Below are 17,453 nucleotides of genomic sequence, written 5' to 3'. Positions count from 1 at the left end.
GGGTGACAAGAGGGGTAGGGCATGGGTGTGACAGTGAAGCCCTGTGGGGCTGTGCCCATGGGAAGTTGGTGGGAGTCTTTGTAGAGCTGGCTACGGTGGGGAAGAGGAAGTGGTCCAAGGCCCCAGAGACAGGTGAGACAGGGTGAATCCAAGGAGACTCATCGGAGGGATCTGATACGCCATCGGAGGGTGTTTCTACGGTGCCCGCAATGTCGAGCACAGCAGGCATTCTCTAATTATTAAATACCTGCCTCCACTGGCCCATCCTTTATCTACATTTTCCCTCTCCTCCAGGTTGATGGGACTTTTAGAGAGAGAATCCCACTTCCAGCTCCTGCCCCTCACTGAGGCGTAAGGCTCAGCGCAGGTCCTTCTGCAGGGACCTGCTCCCCCGAGGGCCTCCTCTGTGCCGGGCGTTCTTGCTCCCCACCTGTGATCCTTTCCTAGGCTCCCTCCCTCAACTCCCAAACCTTTTTTCCGCTTCTTGGGCACTGAAGTTTAAGCTATTTAAGTGGTAACATAGATGCATTTGAAGGATATGGTGGAACCAGGGTTTTGAAATGCAATAAATAAAATTGTACAAGAGAATGAGACAAGTAATCAGCTGTACTTTCACTCCTTGAAGAGGCTCATGTAGCAGTCATCAGACTCTGCTCTTGGCCTGGTCAAGGGCTATAAATCATCCCCCACTAAAAGCAGCCATTGCACATAGGACCTTGTGAAGGCAGGGGAAGGATGAACGGCAAATGAGGATGCCTTTGGCTGGCTGCAGAGAGGTTCGAGGGTGGGTGGCGGAAGGCTGTCAGACCCTAAGCAGAGTTTCTCTGTTCCAGAGTCATGATCTCCTGTGATGCTCACTGAAAACGTAGTACATCAGTTTGGGGTGCTCTTGCTGCAAGTCACAAAGACCCCAATACGACTGGCTTAAACAGAAAGAATGATATTGCTCATGTAATTTGAAGAGCAGAGATAGGACAGATTTGGGGCTTGGTTGGCTTAATGACACTGTCATTAGAGACACAGCTTCTGTCTCTCCACCCGGCTGTCTATGCCATCAGCTTTCTGCTAAGACTGGCTCACCTTGCAGTCACAAGATGGCACAGGATTTCTGTCCAGCAGTGGAGAGAATCCCTCCTTCTGCCGTGGAATGTAAGCCCTTTCATTATGTCTGGGATGGCCCTGGGACTCCTTGTGTCAGGAGCACAGCCTTCCTCCCCACCCCTCTCTCTACCATCCAGTTTGTCCTTCAAGGTCCAGCCCATGCCCTGGCCCCTCCCTGGCCTCCTGCATGTATTGTCTCCTCTCTCCCAGCAGTCATTCACACAGACTGCTGTCGGCTGCCTGCTTCTGCACTGTGGTCCCGAACTGCCAAATATGCCTTGTCATTTACTCTCTTGTTTGTGATTGTCTCCCCAGCTCACCTGTACTGGCAAATAAAGAACTGTGTCTCTCACTTCATTGTAGCTCAGAATGTAGGAGTGGAACAAGCCTTGAAGTCACCTGTTGCTTTAGGTGACTACTCAGAAAAGTAAAATGACCTGCCCAAAGTGACTCAGCTCCGGTGGTAGGTCAGTACTAGAACCAGACCCCTTATTGTCCAGTGACACCTTCAATGGAGCAGAGGTGCAAAGGGGACCTGATTTTGTAAATTACATAGGCCCTTCCCTGGTAGGAACTAGTTACCATGTGTAACAATGGCAAACAAGTTTGATGGGTGAGTGCTGTGCCTGGCAAAGGCTTAAAGGCAGAAGAAAGTTTGGGAGTCACTGGTGCAGTGGGCTTTGGAGCCGGGCTGATGTGGGTTGAATCCTGCCACCACTCCCACTGTCTGATTTCAGCCACCTCACTCCATTTAAGGCAGAAATGCTTTTTGTGCCCACACGTGCCAGGCACACTCAGCAGAGATCAAGTGTGACTTTGCTTGGGTGCTTTGCAGTCTGCTGGGCAGTGTTACCTAGAGGAATGAAGTATTTAATGCCTCCTGAGCTCCTTAGGGAGTTCTGAAGAATACAGAAGGTAATGCAAGGGCAGGAACCTGCATGGTGGCCGGCGGGAGAGTCTGGCTCCTGCCTCTCACCCCTTGGGCCCTGCTACGCCTTCTCGTGCATTTCCCATCCACTGTCCAGTCGATGAGCATCACTAAGAATGCACCTGTCACCAAGGTCCAGCCTCCCTCACAGTTTCGAACAGGGCAGAGTGTCTGGGATTTGTCCTTGAGTAATGAAACAGTGAAAACACTGTAAACAGGAGTTTTGAAATAGTAATATTTAAGCACTGTCCCACGCCCCACCAGATCAGCGCTGCGTCCACCCCAAACCCCATACTCCCCAGCCCCTAGGCCACTCCTGCCACTGGGTAGAGCAGCCTTGGCCCCTGGCCAGCCCACGCAGAAGCCGCAAAGAGAGAACAGGCAGGAGGCCCAGCATGAAAGGCAGGAGGCTTTTTGGTGGGCTCTGCCTACCTCGGCTTGAGGACCCTTTTGTGGGCTGCCCACCAGGGTGTCAGCATTTCAAGCTCCTGATCTGGTCATTAGTCTTCCGTTTCCTGGGGACTGGGCAGGCCCCTGGTATTGCTACCTGTTATATACTTTGAATCACTCAAGCAGGAAAGATCTCAGTGCCTAATGGAGGCAAAGATAGAAGATTCCACTCCTGCGTGAGGCACTCCCACATACATAAGGCTTGACAAGCAAGCAAGTCTCTGTGTAAAGAAGAAGATGCCCCTTCTTCCACATGGACTAAGCCCTTCCCCAGGGCACACGGCTGGGCAAGTGGTGCACACACTACATGTCAGCCCCCACTTGCCCTTCATCTAGGGGCCTTTGTGCAATGCACAAACCATACAACTGAACATGGCAGCCCTAGCAACAGGTAAGTACTACATGCTCCTTGTGAGCAGACACTGTGCTAGGCACCAGGAGCAAGACAAGACATAATCCCTGTGCTCAGGAGCTCATACACGAGGGGGAGAGACTGTCCACAGACAAGCTAACCTGTGACAAAAACAATATAGGGTGAGATCAATGCTGTAAAACAAAGAGCGGGATATGGTGATAGGCTTGGGGGAGCAGTGTCACTGAGAACAGTGGAGGTGAGGGTGGGTGGCTGGGGAAGGGGCCAGAAAGAGTTCAGCCTATTTGAGAAGCAGGAATTTTCAGTGGCTGGAAGGGAGCAAAGAGAGAGGAGCTTGGCATGATGTCAGGGAGGTGAGCAGGGCCGGGCTGGGCAAACGCTTAGAGGTCACTGCAAGGACTTTGTGCTACGTGTGCTGGGGCCACCAGCATTTCTGAACTATTAGGTGGAAAAGGGAAGCGGGGGAGGAGTAAGATTGCGGCACCAGGAGGAGAGAAAACGAAGATGCAAGTGACACAGAACAGGAGAGGGAGGACCACCCGAGACAGGCTGGGCTGAGCCCGGGGGCTCAGCCAGAGGATGGTAGGAAGGATGCATGGAGGAAGGGATGGATGAACAGGGCCGACATCTCGGCAGACCTCGGCATGACTTGTGATGGTGTGGATTCTGCTGGGTTTGGAGGTGACGTTTTGCCTTCCCATGTTACGCTCCTCAGAGCAGTGGGGAACCACAGCCCTCCCATAAAAAGTCGGGTCACCATTTTTCCCACCCATGGGTGGAAAACAGGCAGGAGGTCCTCTCGTGGACTAACCGGCGTGATTTGGGTTTGCAGTTCAACGTTAAAAAATCCACGGAGCCCGTCCAGCCCCGAGCTCTCCTCAAGTTCCCAGACATCTATGGCCCCAGGCCAGCTGTGACCGCCCCAGAAGTCATCAACTATGCAGACTACACGCTGAGGACCACAGAGGAGCCTGCTGCACCTGCCAGCCCCCAGGCCCCCAATGACTGCCGCCTCAAGAGGCAGGTCACAGAGGAGCTGTTCATCCTTCCTCAGAATGGTAGGAGTCTCCTGCCTCTCGCACTTCCATGAGTAACAGGAGGTTTGCTGGCATCTGTATATGCTGGGTACGGCACAGCCTCAGTGTCTGGTGTCTGACGCTGGGCAAGCAGGTGGGCACGGAACCCAGAATTACGGTCCTTTATTCCTGCTGCTGAGTTGCCACATTGCTTCTCTCCCAGGCCCCCAGATTTCCACTAGGAAATGGAGAGTCCCTTTCAAGTCATGTGTACAACTATGGAGAGGGGTTAGAGTCACGGTTAAAACCATGGGTTCAGAATCATGGGTTAAATTCTCTGCCCTTTTATATACTCGTTATGTGGTCTTGGTCATGTCGCTAACTTCTTTGGGCCTCAGTTTCCTCATCCATAAAATGGGATCACACTATTACCTGCTTGGTAAGGTTGTTGTAAAGCATAAATAAAGTAATGCATATAAAATGCTTAGCTCAAGACCTAGCACAAAGAATGTCGTTAAAATATGTTATTATTATTATTGTTCTATTCTCCTCTTCAGCATCGACATCAAGGATGCAACACCATTAGCTATGCAGTGCTATGTTGGGCACTGGGACAGATATGAGGAGCAGTGACAGTCCCAAACCCAGAGGAGCATACAGGCATTTATAAGGAGGTGAAAAATACAGCCTGGAGAATAGATTGTTGTGTGGTTTGGGATTTTGCTTTGTGTGTTTGGAGGCAGAGACATTGGAAGCAGAAGCAGCAGAACCAGTTTGACACTGACCCCACCCCTGATGCAGCCCCTGGCCAGTAAACAGGTGCCCACCCCACTCCCAACCTGGCACAGAACCACAGCAATTAGCCTGGCCTTTCTTCAAGAACAAATTCACGCCTGTGGCATGAATGAACCCTGGTTGTCTTTCAGCTTGCAGGTTTGCCAGCCCACATTTTAAATAGATTTAAAATAAACCCATTGAAGACTTGAGAGCTAAGGTTGGAGGGTGGGAAACAATTTGCTTGAGGACCCTTGGGAGCGCTCATCATAATCAGAGTCATGAGAGGGCTTCCTTTTCTTGGGGGTCCCAGATGTCTCAAAACTCAGATGAAGCCAGGATTGCACACTCCGCACCAAGGAGACCAAGAGATCAAATCAGAGTCTGGAACTCTGAAAAATTCAGAACACAGTGCGTCTTCTCCTTCTCATGTTTCTTCATTCCAGAGAACAACCAATAAGTTCTGATTCCACAGAAATCTATCAAGAGTTGATTGGTTCAGCAAACATTGACCAGAGGCAAGGGAGCACAGGGGAAGAGGGGGCCAGAGTGACCAGACGCTGTCCCCGACAGTGAGGATCCAAATCAACTGCCGGTAGAGCTCAAAGTCCTGATTCTTGAAAAGCTGAATCCGCTCCTGCTTTTCCCAGCAGTGCTGGCTTTGGTTTGGTTTGGTTTGGGTTTGATCTTGAAGGCTGAGGTGGTCTGAGGGCTGAGCTCTCTGGATGCCAGTCAAGCCCCTTCTGACACTGACCTCGCTGCAGTTGTCCCTGTGCTGCCCTTGGACACCGCGCGGGTCCCGTGTGCAATGTGTGTCTCACTTTACACACTGCTCACATCGCGGCCAATCTGTTCCTTGCTTAGATGTACCAGGGAGGTTTTCGCTGCTTGCAGGAACCCCATAATGAACCATTTTGGAAATTAAATAGTCCTTTATATTTCTGCCTCCTAAATTAGTTCTGAAAATCAAATTTTTTAAAATTCCTATTTGCTTAGAGTCGAGTCTGCGGCAGCTGCTTGATCCTTTAATTCTGGTATTATTTTGAATAATGAGAATCTGCCAGATGTTTGGCTTCTGTTCAAGTGAGGGGCAGAGTCAGAAGTATTTGTGGTTTTAGAAACTTCTGAATTAAAGGAAAAGTCATGCATTCATTCAGCGAGAATTTATTGAACATGCACTAAAGTCCAATCCACTATCCCTGACCTTGCCCCCAGCATCTCCTCCTGACTCAGTCTTTGACATTTATCTTCAGCCATGAACTCCTGGGGAGCAGGCACTGGACTTTGTGGGAGAGGTGGAGCTGCAGATGAGCCAGGATAGTTTGCCTGAAGCAAGGTGACCAGAACCACACAGGGTGTGATAGTTTTTCTTACTGAAAGCTCACCATGTGCCAGGCTCTGGGTTAAGTACTTTTTAAAAATTCAATGCTCATAGTAACTCTGAGAAGAAGGAACTGTTATCATTGTCATTGTAAAGATGAGGAAATTGAGGTTCGAAGAAGTCAAGTAACTTGTTCAAGGTCACATAACTGTTATGTAACAGCTCTGTCTGACTCCAAAGCCCATATCTTGACTACTGGGCTGTGATGTAAGGCCCAGGACCACAGGTGCAGCCACCATGAATTTGCACCTGGCTAGGTATAGCTTGGGGTTTCATTTGGTGGCATAGGTGGCAGAGATGGGAAAGATGTGATCTAGAAAATAGGATCCCTACGTGCGTGTCAGTGACGGCTTTACCTTCTTAACAGGTGTGGTAGAGGATGTCTGTGTCATGGAGACCTGGAACCCAGAAAAGGCTGCCAGTTGGAACCAAGCCCCCAAACTCCACTACTGCTTGGACTACGACCAGCAGAAGGCAGAGCTGTTTGTGACTCGTCTGGAAGGTATGCTGTCAGTTGACTTTCAGGGACTTTTGTGTGTCTGTCCCCCCTGGAGGAGCTGTGCAGGTGAATATGGGAGCATCTGAAGCTGCAGGCATCCCTGGGTGCTAGATGAGCACTCTGTAACAAGCAGACCCTGAAACATGTGATGCTCAGACACATGGGGCTTTTTTTCTCTCTCACATAACAGTTCAAAGTGGAGATTCCTGATGGGTGGACAGCTTTCCTCCAAACGGTAATTCAGGGACCAGATTCCTTCCACGTGTGGCTCCATAAGCCCCTCGTGCCTCTTGTCATCTGTATCTAGCAGGTCAGAGGAGCAGGAGAATAGGGAGAGGGCTCAATTGTTCCTTAAAAACTGTAACCTGTGCATGGCATGCATCGCTCCTGCTCACATCCCATTGGCTGGAACTCAGTCACATGGACACTGACTGCAAAGGATGAGGGGAAACGTGGCTCAACAGGTGCCCAGCAAAAAGAGGATATGGGATTTTGGCGAATGGCTAGCCATCTCTGCCATAGGTGATTTTGACATTAGGCAGGGCTTTGTGCTGGACACAGAGAGGATTTGAGTGGTCAGCATTCCTATAACCAGGTTGTCTTGATGAGGGGGTCAGACTGTCCCTGGTCTCCCTACCCTGACAGTTCATCAGCAAACAAAGCTAAGACTTAGCAAAGGAGTCGGGGCTAATATGGCTCTTCCATGGCTTCTGGAAGCTGGAGGCTGTGGGTAGGATAAATGGGACTTTTGTATTTAATTTTATTTTTTTTTTGAGGGATCATCTTTCCTTTTTATTTTCTTTTAAGATTTTAAATGTATTTTTATATACTTTATTTCATTCAGTCTTCACAGTGGTCCCATTTTGCAGATTAGGAGTCTGAGATCTAGCAACATCAGGTGACTGGTCTAAGATCACCCCAACTAATTGATGCCAGAGCCAGGACTACACTGACGTCCCTTGAAGCTCTTTCTGTCAGGACACATGGCCTCAGTTCTCCTCTTCCTGGGGAACGTCAGCTACCACTTCTCACATGATCATTCAGGAACCAGTCATCAAAGCACCACAGGTGCAAATTTTCACATTGTGAAGCATCAAAAACACCAAGGTTCAGGATATAAAACCGTTCATGAGGTAGTGGCCCAGTGATTCACATTGCAAGTGATTGTGTAGCAAATATTTGAAGTACAGAACAAATGAATTATGGTGTCAGCAGCAACATTAATAGAAGCCAGCAGCAGTTTGTGGGCCCTGGTGCCTGGGGGAAATCTCAGAGTCACGAGGTGCGGAGGGCTCTGGGAAGCACCAAGTCTTGTCCCCATTTTCCAAGGAAGACCAGTGTGTGTTGATATCGACCCCCTTGGAAGATCTCCTATCTCTAAATGTCTTAGTGAAAGGTGAGTCCACAAAGCCAGGGTGGTCAGCCCTGGGGTCTTTCACACATCCAAGGTCATGACCGTTAAGCCAGATTCCGCAGCTTAAAGCAGGGCAGTGACTCTCTCCTACCTGGTCCTCAAGAAGCCCCATGTCTGTGTTGCTTTGTCCTTGGCTGCAGCTGTGACCAGTGACCATGACGGAGGCTGTGACTGCTACATCCAAGGCAGTGTGGCCAACCGGATAGGTTCTGTGGAGGCCCAGACAGCCCTGAAGAAGCGGGAGCTGCACACCATCTGGGAGGAAGGCCTGGTGCTCCCTCTGGCGGAGGACGAGCTCCCCACAGCAACCCTGACATTGACCTTGAGGACCTGCGACCGCTTCTCCCGCCACAGTGTGGCTGGGGAGCTCCGCTTGGGCCTGGATGGGGTGTCGGTGCCTCTGGGGGTTGCTCAGTGGGATGAGCTGAAGACTTCAGTTAAGGTAGGGTTACCTCTCACCAGGAAAGGTAAAATGACCAAGCTTGGAGACCAACTAACCAGAACAAGCCACAGAGACCCCAATGCAGGTGTGTGTGTGTGTGTGTGTGTGTGTGTGTGTGTGTGTGTGTAAGGAAGATTGGAGTCTGAACAGAGTGCAGGGCTGGAAGAGATCCATAACCCAAGATTTGGGACTCTTTGTGTCTAGTTTTGCTTCTACCTTGGCATGCAAAGACCTTTCCTGCCATCATGGAAGACATGTTATGAGTGTATTAGCGCTGGTGTTGACAGTATTATCCCTACTTAAATTTGTTTCTATTCCTTGTGTACCTACTATGTGCCAGACACTGCAGGGGAGATGAGCACCCAATAACGCTGTGGCTCCCCCATTTACAGTGAAGGGGACCGAGGCTTAGAGCAGTTCAGTCATCCATGCAAGGTCTCCCATCTGGGACAAGGCAAGCTTGGCCTTGAGGCTAGGTTGCTCTGGCTGTAAGTCCTGTGTTGTCCCCATGCCATGTAGGTGCCTGACAGCGTGTGAGGTGCCATCAGCAGGCGCCTTTCCTGATGGATGCTGCAGGCGCAGGGAGTATACATTCACTTCCCACCTGCTGCCGTTTTTGCTATGATCTCTTTCTTGTCTTATTTTTCTCTCTTTCCAAGGCTCAGAAAATTGATAAAAATGGACAGTTACTCTCAGCTGGAAATAGGCTGTTCCAAAGCACACTCTCTAAATAGTGTGTGATTTGGGATTTGTGTGGAATCCCAGCCGGGGGCTCTGCACAGAGGAACCAACGCTTTGGTTTATTCGTCTGGTAAACCATCTTTCTCTGGAGGTGGAGGGGCTCCCTTAGGGTTCTAGAGATTTTAGTGCCACCCCCAAAAGGGCGGAACTCCAGCCTATCTAGGCAGAAGTCTCAGTCATCTAATCCACTTCTAACCATTCCCCTAAAAGAGCAAAATCATTCATTCATTCCACAAATACCTTGCCCGGTTTCCACCGTGCCAGGAGCTGGGGATGTAGCAGTAGTTAAGACAAAGCCTTGCCCTCATGGCTCATCCATTCTAGTAATCACCATACTTGTAGTTGTCTCTGTTGCACAAATACACTCTCACTTCCACTTGGACTGCTGGCTTGCTTTCCACAAATGTGAGCAATCTCAGAGGGCAGCCTGGAGTCAGTCGGAGGAGGTGACAGTCTCAGTGCATGTGGCAGGACAGAGGCCTGAGGCCAGGCTAGGGAGCCCCTGGCTCCAGCTGGAGGATGCATGCTGATGTGAGCAAGGCGGGTAGAGCTTTCAGTCACTGCGGCCCAGATGTGTTTCTTCTCTAGGCCAGAATGAGTTAACAAAGGTGCCAGCAGCGGTGCCCCAGTTCTCACCGGAAGACACTCAGCTGAAAGTGGCATGTGCGTCACCGGAGGCCATAGAGCAATTCACTCCAAAGGCAGCTTGAATGATTCATTGACAGCTCAAGAGAAAGATGGAGGCGGGCAGGAAAAGCCATGAAAGGATGGAGAATGAAAGAGGGTTGTAGGCATACCTCGCTTTATTGTCTAACTTTATTGAGCTCCATGGATGGTGCATATTTTTACAATTGGACGGCAAGATCCTCCACCTGCAAAAAGATTATGACTCATTTATTATGATACTCACTTTATCGCGGTGGTCTGGACTGAACCCACAATATCTCTGAGGTTTGCCTGTATTTTTTTCAGCAGATACTTGAAGCAACAGGGCTGAGGGGCAGATGCTGTTAAACCCTCTGACTGTGGTGCAGCTGGCTGGGCTTGTCTGGGGCTCTTAGCACCCTACACAAAGGTGATGAGCCCTTCACGGCTGACAAGTCCAGGCTCCTCTCACCTGGGCAGGGGAGAGTTGAGTGCTCAAGCCTGGTCACCCAGTGGCTACATCCCAGGCCAACCATGGGCCTCCAGTCAGTTCCCTTAAATCAGCAGGGTGGTGCCTATTCCAACTCTGCTGCCACCCCTCTGGATACCTGGACGCCTCCCAGGGCCTCAGTTCCTTCGCTGTGAAATGAGAAATCTATCCGCTGAAGACTCTGGAGAGCCACAGGTTTAGAACTTGGGCTTTGCTGTCAGACCAGACCTCCATTCAGGGCTTAGCTTTGCTACTTTCTGGCTGCGTGACCTTGCCCAGTGACGTGCCCTCTCTGAGCATCAGGGTTTTATGCTGAAAATGGGAATAAGATCAGTGTCGCTCTTAGGGTTGTTGTCAAGATAAAATGAGATGTCTCACCATTCTTTCTCATAAATATTTACAGTGTTTCAACTGTGTGCTGGGTGCTGGGTTGGCTTTGTGGAGCTTACAGCCTAGCGGGATAGATAATATAATTGCATCTGGCACATAGTAAGTGTTTAATTAATGTTAGCTGCTATTGTTCACGCCATTACCAAAGTCCCAGCAGCTCCCAAATCATTTCATATTATGACTAGTCGCCTTGGCTAGTCGAATCAATAGGGTCATGCTGAAGAAATTTTTCCTGGATGAAATATGTGACTCAGGCAGAGGACTGGCCAGGTCCTTCAACCAGGCTCACTTCCAAAGCTTAGACTGGCCCTTATTCACCCAGAAACAATGTTCCCACTTAATAATCACAAGAAGTAGTCATTGTCCTTCCTTAATAACCGATGGTGATAAAGCAAACAATTACACAGTGCTTAGTGTGTCAGGCACTGTTCTAAGCTGTTACATATTAATTCATTTAACTTTTACACCACCATTGCTTGGAGATGTTATTATTCCAATTTTGCAGATGAGGAAAGGGGAGTTTGGGAAAGTCAGATAACTTGCCCGAGGTCACACAGCTAGTAAATGGTAGGATTGGAACTCAGACCTGGAGAGTCTGGTTTTAGAGTCTATATTCTTAGCACCACCTTTGGACTATGACAGATGTCTGCGTCCTGTGGGGGCTCTTTTGGTCATTTTTGTCTCTCAATGGATTTCTTGAAATGCCAAACAATTTCTTTTTGGAATTTCAATGGAGACACTCTGTAAAGCTGCAGATGGGGACAGAGCGTGTTGGTTGCTTTGCAGAGGCCTCCACACCTCCTGCCAAGCGCAATTATTGCCAGTGGTCTCTGGTGCATTACCTAACATCATATGCCCAGCTTTCTGTTGACATAGTTGGCCATTCTGTTGACCGAGCAAGGCCCTGCTCAGCATTAGTACATGACATTATTGACTCTCTCGGCCCTGCAAGGGCTAGAAAAAATTATCTTTTCAGAGTGATGAATCACAACTCCCCACTGCCCCAAGAACCCGACTGATCAATGCAGTGATTCTGTGTGTTCCCTAGGACCTTAGTGTTCCATAAAGATGCCCTAGGAGCTGGGGAGTGGGGGGGATGAAGGATGAGAGGGGGCCCTGGCCCTCTACCCCTGCCATATCCAGAGTGTCATCTCTTTGATCTGTTTTATATGTTATTTGAATATAAGATATTTGGAAAATCACATTTTGTCGCAAATGACACAATGTCTTATTGAAGCACATGCCACATCTAATTCTTCTGTGCCCTCCAAGGGAGGAGGGTGGAGAAACCAGAGCTGATGGGTTAATGGTTGTTAGAACTCCTGTTGGATTCAAGTTCAATGTGATGGCAGCCTCAGCATTAGTCAGTGTGGCAGAGGCCACCCCTAAATGAAGCCCCGCTCCTGTATCTTCTCTTCTGTCTCAGGAAACTTCTGCAGGAAGCGGAGAGGTCCTTCTCTCCATCAGCTACCTCCCGGCTGCCAACCGCCTCCTGGTGGTGCTGATTAAGGCCAAGAACCTCCACTCTAACCAGTCCAAGGAGCTCCTGGGGAAGGGTGAGTGACGTGTGAGAGGAGAGAGCCAGAGGCCCTCTGGCCCCTGGGAATGTGTGCAGAGGGAAGTGGCACCTGGGAGCCAATGGGGACAGGTGAGCAGGGAGATGAGACGTGAGTACATTTGTGGAGTCAGCCTCAGCTGTGTCCTCCACCCCAAGTTCACGAACCAATTTTTAAGGACACACTTACTTCTTTAAGTTCATATGTATTTATTCCTGGGCCAGTCACATCAGTCAGGGCCCAGGAATGAGCTCATACCTACCTGGGACTTCCAGCCTTGAAGATCCACCGTGACAGGAATCAGTCTTACCCATGGGTCGTAGGAAGCCAAGAGTCAGACTGTAGCCATGGAGCGGAGTGTCTGGGCTGTAGAGGAGACTTGGCCCAGCCCTTGTCACCCAGGCCTGGCTGCACCCACCTTACGGTCAAGTGTCCAGAACCCCAGGGTCTCCTTCTCCCATCTCAGCTGGCCTCCGCTGTGTTCCCCACACCCACCCCAGTCTCTTCTCAGCCTTTGTCAACCTGCCACCCCCACACCAGCTGGGCGTGGGTGATGGCAGAAGGTATGTGGGTGCATGGGCTGAGGCAGCCTGCAGTTTAAGGCGTCTGTGGTCCATTTACCCAAATAAACATCTCTTCAATTTTCTGGAAGCCTTGGTCTGTCCTTCTGGACATTTCAGCACAGGCCCCAAGTCTTGGAGACCAAAGAGGCTCTCTTGTCAGAGCAGGAAAGCAGCACTGGTTAGCTGTATGATACCTGGACCCAGACCAAGTGCTCATAGCAGGATATAAATAAATAGGTATTTATAGCAGGATACAAATAAAGAATTGCCACTGCATACAGAATCTTTGAGCAAGATTCACTCTTGAGCAATCTTTCACTCTTGGGTGAGTGAAATCAGAAGAGCTGGCCTTGCTGACAGATCCCCAAACCAAAGGTCAGAATTCAATGCTTTTTCCTCATCCCCTCCAGACAATTCTTTGCCTCCTCTTCTTTTTTTATAGCTCCTGTCAGGACAATTACAGCACAACACTTTGTCTCTCAAATATCTGCTCAAATAAGAAACTAACCACGGGGCGGGGGGTGATAATTATAGCAATAAATACAGAGTAACAATTATTCTAACATTAGCTTTGGGAACGTTGACCAATGAAAAAGCACTCCAGGTCCTGAGCCTTGTGATGTACTTGAAAGCTCATCTGGTGACCCATTTTCCTAGAGGCAGGGTTTCCTAGGGGGTGGCTTTATTTGTGCAGTGCACGCGGGGGCCCAGGCAGCCTGCTCTCACCTTCCACGTGAAGTTGGGGTCCTCAAGTAAAACTTACAGAAGAACAGAGGTGGAGAATGCAACCAACCAGCAGGTGACCTACTATCTTAATAACAGACAAAAATGCTTGTATGAAGAACCAAGGGGATGAAGATATGGGGTAGCTTAGTTTTTCTGGTCTGAGTTTATAATCAACCTGCAGGATGTCGTAGCCATTGTCCTAGGCCTAGTTTGATGTAGGACATGAAGGCACTTGGAAAGGCTCGTGGCAAATGGTTCCCTGGCTGTATTCTAGCATAATTGTGGGCCACCCCATGACCAGACCTATATCTTATGCCATTGTCTGCTTTCCATACTTGAGTGTAAGTTCCATGAAGCAGGAACTTTTGCTCATCATACACTGAACACTTAATAATTGTCGAATGAATACGTGGCCCATTGTGGGAGGAACCTCAATGCAGATCTTGAGCCAGAGACCCTAGCTTTCCATCCCCAAGAGGAAGCATCATCCTAGGCCCCCACACCACATCCCAGAAGCTAACTCTTGGCCCTTCTCTCCGTCTCTCTTTCTCTTCTGTCCCACCCCAGATGTCTCTGTCAAGGTGACCTTAAAGCACCAGGCTCGGAAGCTGAAGAAGAAGCAGACGAAACGAGCCAAGCATAAGATCAACCCCGTGTGGAATGAGATGATCATGTTTGAGCTACCCGCCGACCTGCTGCGGGCCTCCAGCGTGGAGCTGGAGGTGCTGGGCCAGGAGGAGGAGGGGCAGAGCTGCATGCTGGGCCACTGCAGCCTGGGCCTGCATGCCTCAGGCTCCGAGCGCAGCCACTGGGAGGAGATGCTCAAAAACCCACGCCGGCAGATCGCCATGTGGCACCAGCTGCATCTGTAGCCAGCTGCCTGGTCCACCTCTCTTCTGGGGCACAGCTCCACCCCTCCAGCCTAGCTGTCTTCTGTGACCTCCTCCTTGGGCCCCATCCTCATTCTGACACCCAGAAGACAGCCACGTTTGCCAAGGCCAGGACCCTATTCTTCTCTCATCACACTCCCGTTCTAAAAAATAAGCAAGGCAGGGCAGTGTGTGGACATTCGGGTCACGCTGAGGAATGCATTTTGCTCATCTGTGTCATTGAAGAGACTCTTATCAAATACAGCCCTAGTGTAGGTTTTGCAGGTGGGGTCAGGCCAGGTGCAGGGAAAGCTGAATTTGGGGAATAACAGAGCAAAAAAAAAAAATGTGGCTTTTTAAAAATAAGCATTTAAAAAATGATAAAGGAAATACAGGTATCCTGGATCAACTCATAAAATTAGAGATTGTCAGGGTGGGGTGAAACCTTAGCGAGAATGAGATCAAGCTCTCCACCCAAGGCAACGCCCCAGCAGTTCTCAGACCTTAGTGTGTGAAGAATCACCAGCAGATTCCCCAGGCCCACCCAGGGACCTTCCAAATCAGTGTTCCTGGCTGGACCCCGGGAACCCTCTTTTTAACAAGCACTCGGTGGTTTTGATGCAGAGGTTGGAGCACCGCATTCAGAGAAATCCGTTCCTACGATATTTCAGATAGGTTTTCACAGTCCTCGTTGGGGCCCCAATACCTTGGTTCCAATGATGGACAGCTCAGCCATCTCTGTTGCGAAATTTGGGGACCTCTGTATTTATTTAATTATTTTAATTCTTAATATTTCATTTGTGCTTTTCGGATCCTGCTCTTGGATTGAATTTGTACTTTTCATTGAATAACTTTATTGTTTTATCTCAAAATCAGTTTATATTATACTTGGGGAGAACTTCCCTGACAACATAGAGGTGAGATCCCCTATTAGTCATTGGGCACTAGTTGTCATGCCTTCCAGCATCACCCAAGTGACCCTCTGAGACAGACCCACCCATTCTCAGCGTCCTAGCCACTTCCGGAGAAATTCCGTTTGGGGAACGTGTTAATTAGTCTACTACATCTGGCTATGTGGAGGTGGAGAAGGAAGATAACTTTAAATAGGAAATAAAGATTTTGCAAATTCGCTTCCCCCTTCAGTTTTCAGGGCTTATAACTTTATAATCCGTAAATAATCAGCAACTACGTTCCAGATTCCTACCTTATTATTCTAACTAGCTGTCTGCATGATTAATTAAATTATGAGCCTTGCCGAGTGGATATAATATTTGCCCATGAACCAGGAGTCCTGGGTTCTGTTGCTGGCCACCTGTAAAATAGGACTGATGACGTGGCAGCTCTATCTGTGGGAACGATGCGATAGACGAAATCGTGCTCAGAAGGTATAGGCTAAAAACAAACTCTGAGGCCACTCGCAGATCATCTTTAAGCTTCAAGATGGCAGCTGACGATGCCTAGAAAGTGTCGCGACCCTTCCAGGCGTTTCCAGAATCATGGATTCTGCATTCGAACGCCTCAATACTGACATCCAAACTCTGAGCCTTCTGATGTCACCCGAGTCCCCTGATCTAAAAGAAACTTCCTAAACAAGATAGATAAACCTTCAACAAGTCAAGTCATTCTTGGCCTCTCCCCAGGACTCTGAGCAGGGAGCTTATCACCTTTAGTCATTATTTTCCCTTTCTATATAGAAGTAGAAACGCATTAGAAATAAGTTCTACCCACCCTCTGAAGAAACAGAATAAATATCTGATTCTTCTTTAATGGGAAAGTCTTTCAGATAATTGGAAATCCTGATCACTAAGGTTGCCCACCTCCTGCCAAGGATTTTTCAGCAAAGCCTTTATTAGTGATTTCCTATATCATGTTTTTGAGACAGCCTTCCCTCCCCTACCGCTGGTCTCTCTTTCTTGGTTGGCATGATTAAAAGAGAACAAAACATTCCCTATGTAAGCTGGCTGGTACTCTCTTCTTGGTAACATCTGCTACTGCAATCTAGAAAACTCTGGATTCTAGACTTAAAATCAGGGAATGTGGTTCCACTTCCTTCTAAATCTACGCACCTGCCTACAGTCACACCAAAGGATGTTTGAGATGGATTGGGTGGTGTCTCCGATCCCAGAAATATCTACTCCACCTATGGTCATTCCACCATGAGGTATTCATTTCTTTGGATCGCAAAAGTTTAGTTTTCCAGAATCTCCAAACTAAAAGTTACCCCTGATAAGAGTCAAATGCCACCACAGAACATCTTAGCAGGCATGTATGGAAATGAGATAGACTTTGCAGGGGTTTTTGTCTGTTGTGTTCACTGGTGTATTACAAGCGCCTAGAATAAAGCTGGTTCATTGGCCCTCAATGAATTTTTGTTGAATGAATTAATGACTAAAGGATGGATAAGGGAGCAGACAGAAAAAGACACTGCAAATGGCATATAAATCAGAGTGCTAGCTGATGTCTCAATGGTAAAGGAATCGGAAATCTGATGGCTTAGAAATTCATGACATTGAGAATTACCTTTCACCTAGTGACAATTCGTAGCTCTCCGCATACATGTAATTAAAGGTAGAAAAGAATAGAATCACTGTGCTTTTCCACCCAAACTCCATCGTGGTGAATTTTATGTTACCCAGAGATATTAAACTGCCAAATCAAAAAACACCAGTAATCTTTGCATCTTCTTACCTTGTACCAGATACATCTGCAATTTACTACCAAATTAGAGTACCTGAGTCTGTGTGAGTGCATCTGATCTTTTTGAAAGGAACACCTTGTACTTTGCCAGAGAGCGTTTTCTAAGAAGGGCATGAAGCTGAGGTGAAAATAAAGAGAGAAACCATGTAGACTAGACTGATGGCCACAAGATGATCTGCTTCTTTCATAGATACTGCAATGGGGGTAAAGAATTGGGAGTCCACTCTCATTAATCTGTGACTCCACTTATTATGTGAAATCAATATATATTTGTTGAGTGCCTATTGATCAAGACCTTGCACGTGTCTGTCCATTTCAATTTGAGATATGACTCTTGGTGTGGGTCGTGTGACAAACCACCCCAAATGATGCTATGTAAAGAGAGCCAGATGGAAGAA

General features: G+C 48.5%; 1 protein-coding gene across 1 annotated transcript; it reads left to right on the top strand.

Moving 5' to 3' along the window:
- Nucleotides 1-3,678: 3,678 nt before the first annotated feature.
- Nucleotides 3,679-14,547, top strand: SYT13 (synaptotagmin 13). Its single transcript, XM_011356869.2, has 5 exons — nucleotides 3,679-3,910; nucleotides 6,391-6,525; nucleotides 8,077-8,378; nucleotides 12,071-12,200; nucleotides 14,057-14,547. Exons 2-5 carry the CDS (start codon nucleotides 6,414-6,416, stop codon nucleotides 14,359-14,361), a joined length of 849 nt encoding a protein of 282 aa, XP_011355171.1. The 5' UTR covers nucleotides 3,679-3,910; nucleotides 6,391-6,413; the 3' UTR covers nucleotides 14,362-14,547.
- Nucleotides 14,548-17,453: the final 2,906 nt, after the last annotated feature.

The sequence above is a fragment of the Pteropus vampyrus genome, unplaced genomic scaffold, assembly GCF_000151845.1.
Source record: "Pteropus vampyrus isolate Shadow unplaced genomic scaffold, Pvam_2.0 Scaffold31, whole genome shotgun sequence".
Lineage (NCBI taxonomy): Eukaryota > Metazoa > Chordata > Mammalia > Chiroptera > Pteropodidae > Pteropus > Pteropus vampyrus.
The sequence above is the reverse complement of the archived record's forward strand: the minus strand, read 5'-3'. Positions and strand labels throughout refer to the sequence as shown.